Source organism: Haliaeetus leucocephalus, unplaced genomic scaffold (assembly GCF_000737465.1).
Source record: "Haliaeetus leucocephalus isolate CR32 unplaced genomic scaffold, Haliaeetus_leucocephalus-4.0 Scaffold484, whole genome shotgun sequence".
NCBI classification, from domain to species: Eukaryota; Metazoa; Chordata; class Aves; order Accipitriformes; family Accipitridae; genus Haliaeetus; species Haliaeetus leucocephalus.
This window is the reverse complement of record NW_010972920.1, coordinates 7286555-7290791: the sequence shown is the minus strand read 5'-3', so window position 1 is coordinate 7290791 and position 4237 is coordinate 7286555. Positions and strand designations below refer to the sequence as shown.

At 35.0% G+C, this 4237-nt stretch overlaps 1 protein-coding gene across 1 annotated transcript; it reads left to right on the top strand.

Moving 5' to 3' along the window:
* The first annotated feature begins 795 nt into the window (after window positions 1-795).
* LOC104836857 (interleukin-15-like) lies at window positions 796-3605 on the top strand. Its single transcript, XM_010575611.1, has 4 exons — window positions 796-942; window positions 1040-1078; window positions 2648-2779; window positions 3495-3605. Exons 1-4 carry the CDS (start codon window positions 796-798, stop codon window positions 3603-3605), a joined length of 429 nt encoding a protein of 142 aa, XP_010573913.1.
* Window positions 3606-4237: the final 632 nt, after the last annotated feature.

Below are 4237 nucleotides of genomic sequence, written 5' to 3'. Positions count from 1 at the left end.
AAGAAAATCTGTAAATATTTTAAAAAGCAGTGCATTTTCATTATAAGCTGGAGAAAAGTGAAAGGTACACACAAGGAAAAAAGAACAGCATTAAGATACACAGTAATAGAAATTGTTTAATACCCCAAAACACAGGATCCTGCTGGAGTTTTTTTCATAAACATTTTAAATTTGATGGTATAAAGACTGACTTACGCACCTAAACTTACACTAACTGTCTTTGCAAAAGATGACAGGTAAAACCACCTTCAGACAGGAAGCCAACTTTCTTCCTGTTGTTTAATCAACAATTACTAAAATGAGAATGCTTCTTTCTTCTTCACTTAAATAATGCCACAGGATTTGTGAAAGGATAAATATATACAGATAAACAAATAGAATATTTAAATTATACAACTTCAGAATATTTTGTGTGGCAGTAGCATATTCTATGGCATATTCTATGGGGGAGTGGGACAGCGCATGAGGGAAAAAGTGTTTCATGCAGAAAGCACAAAGAGAGACTGCCAAAGTAAGTGTGGGCTTCTCTTACACCAGTGAATGTAGGTAAAATCCCTCTTGCTTTATAAAAATTCCAAAGTGTCATCAGGGGAGGAAAAACAAAAGTAATGATTCTTGCCATACAGGTAGAACATATGAAAAAATGTGTAATAAAACCTCTGTTACATGACGCCCCCATCTTTTTCCCCCCCCAAAAGAAGAGTATAAATACACTAAACAACTTAATGACAACTTACCAGCTCTCATCATACATCACAACTCAAATACTAGCATACAGATAATCAGAACACTGACATGATGTGCAAAGTACTGATCTTCAGCTGTATTTCAGCAGTAATGCTTATGACTGCAGCTTATGGAGCACCTCTGTCAAAAGACGAAGAAGGGCGCCTTCTTAAAGCTTTAATAGAAGATTTAAAACTCCTGGAAAAAAGCAAGGACGTAAGTGGTTGATTTTCTATTGTAAGATCCTTTTCTATTTAGTTTTTTTCTATGTATTTTTTCAGAAAAATTAACTTTTTCTCCCCCTTCTCTACAGAAGATTCATTTTGAACTTTACACGCCAGATGAGAAACAGGTGAGTTTAAGTTTTCTGTTTGCAGAAGGATTTCTAAGGTATGGCTACTTTAAAATGATACATCATTGAGTTACACCAAAACAATTCACTTATCAGGGGGGCAGATATAAAAGACAAATCTGAACAGTTTGAATTCAGTGTGGGGAGCGCAGTTTCTTAAAGACACTTCTGCATTTGATGTGTATGCTCAAACATTAACAGGCTGATGTACAGTATTACCCCCTTCTTCTGTGCAGCATGTAACACAAAAGGAATCCTCCCTATTCATCCTGCTTAATACATGGTTGCATTCACAGGAAAAAACATTTTATGAATTATTTAAGCATTGTGTAAGATTTGCAGGAGGCAATACTGTTAACACTAACACAAGAACAATTTTGAGAATGAAACTAGACTTAGAAATAGATTAAATAAAGCAATATCTATATGAAATTGCCCATATTTTATCTAAACTACATGCAGAGCCACTAGCCGGTTCTTTTTAAGATGTTATGTGTCTTCTATATCCCACCAATGATGAAACACAGTTATGCTCTACCTAATTCTTTTCAGGAACAAAACTTTACCAAGCCATTCTAGATATATTAGCTATATACTCATGTTTTATGGTATTTAGTTAATGCTTAAGACTTAGTTCCATAAGAACACTATCATCGTGGTTGCTTCTTTCTAAAAAATTGCACATCAGAGCGCAGATAGTGTTCTAAGTACAGCTTTACCACTATTCATCATCGACAGGCTGCTGATCTGTACTACTTTTAAGTTCAGCATGCAAGTAGACCAACAAACAGGAACATCAAGTCATCAAGTTACTTAGTATTGGGAAGTAGTTAAAAACTTTATGCAAGTTATCTGTTAACTACTTTGAACCTTCAGTTAAGTTTTTAATCCAGAAGAATTCTCACTTAACAGTAATTTTGTTTCAGTAACGATTTAAAGCCAGATTCTGCAACCACTTCCTTATCTGAGTCATCTTTGTCATATGCTGGCAACATCAAGACATAACTATCTCAGGGCTCCAGTGCTTAAATGCAAATGTATGAGGCAGATTAATAACATACTGTCACTGAGTGCCTGAAATAGCTTGTAAAACTGATGCGTAAAGTTATTTATCATATTCAAAAGCCAGATCAGACGCAGACATTAGACAGAGCAACCAAAGTGCATTAACTGAAGATGGCTCTAAAAGGCCACTGTAAAACTGACAGAGGCTTTGACTATTAACCCCTTTGCTAAGACATGATTTCCAAATGACAACTAGGAGTATGGCTTGGTTTAGGAGCAAATACTACAGCTTTGTGTTCCCAAGAGATATCCCTACACTTCAAGTGCCCTGTAAAGATTACTCACTTTTCAAAAGCTACAATAATCTACCATAGAACTAAGGCCACATGTAACATCTTACAATACAACTTTAGGGGGGAATAAATGAACTATACGTTGTAGAAAACCAACAGCTTAATTCCTGATATAAGGATAAAAACAACGGGAAATTGAGGTTCTTTTAAATCAAATCAATTTTCCTCAGGAAGCAAGTTACATATATAATGATTTTGCTGACTGTTTCAGGAGTGCAACCGGACATCTCTACAATGTTACCTGAGAGAACTGAGCACCTTGGAGAATGAAATTGAAGAGGAGGATGCTGATAATCTTCAAAATATCATAAAGAATCTCCAGAGTCTTACGGCAGGCAATCAGGTAAAAACGAAAAGAAGAAAAAAAGTGTTTCAGTGTTAGTGAAAAACAATGCCAGAATCAGTGTTTTTATGCCTCAAGGTCTATGTGTTATCATCTCTTGAGAATACAGGATTTTATACAAAAATATCATCGCATTAAACTATAAGACACCATCTATTTGCACGATAATCCAATACAGTAAAACAGATTTGAGCCGTACTAGTTATACAAGTCAACATTTGAAAAAATATGACATTTTTTTTCTTTACTGAATCATGCAAGATATCTTACACTGACAAAAACTTGCCTTGAGGAGCATAACCACTAGAAATGGCATCAAAACCTGTGCCAAAAATTTATGGCTGTAAAGGACCCAACAACGAATGTAGTACCCCTTGATACACTACATAAACAAATTCCATGGCTGAGATATCCTTGTATCATTTTAGAAATCCTCTTCAGGCTAGAAATTAAGATCTGCCTCTACTGCAGTATTTATCATAGAGAGTGAATGTGTTTAGCTTGTAGTAGTTTTACATTTACAAAAATCTCCTTTATAAGCAGCAGCTTCATCATATCATCCCTTAACACTTACCCACTGAAAAAAGCCAATCCCCTGAAATATTAAGGGTTCTTTTTTCTTAAAGAAAAACTTAACATACAGAAGTTGATGCATTACTGCTAAACTAGCTGGCAAGAGAGCTATCACCAATCAGCAAAAATATCTGTATTGCAGGTCCTAATTCCCCAAGGAAATAGATGCAAGACCTGTGAAGCAAACCAGAAGAAGAACTTTACTGCATTTCACCATGAACTGAACAACCTTCTGAAATCTATGCTAAAATAATCAGAAAACCATTTTTATTTTTACTGCTACGTTATTTATTTAAATATTTAATTATCACTAACTTATATATTTTGCCCTGTGGCTTACCAGCTTGCTGTCTATTTTGGGACCACTGTATGTTCTTAGTCTGGGTGGTAAGACAGTCTGTTTTAAGATCACATTTGATCCTTTCCGTAAGCCCTACGGGCTCAGAATGTACTTTGGAAAACTAATTGGTTCTCACTTTGTCAATAAACTTAGAGACACAACTATTTATTGAAAAAACTATTAAAAGTTACTTGTAGATTATATTTAATAAATTTCAGTAACATATAAAAATCATGTGTAGAGTATTCTTTGTTAAATGATACTGTCTTTTTCACTGGTGACTTACTACTCTGCTTTTTTTTTAAAACACAATAAAAGCAGCCCCCAAAAGCATTTACCAGCATACAAGCGTACAGGTAACAGACTCAAGACACCTACAAGATATCATCTTTAAAGCATATAAAATACCAGTTTACACTGGCATACAGCACAAGGTATAGAAGCAACAGTACCAAGTTGCTTCCCTCAAAAGAGAGACCCAAAACAGCAAGTTGGGTTTTTTTTTTTTGTGAGCTCTTCTCCTTAGCTACACAAGCTTTCTGCTA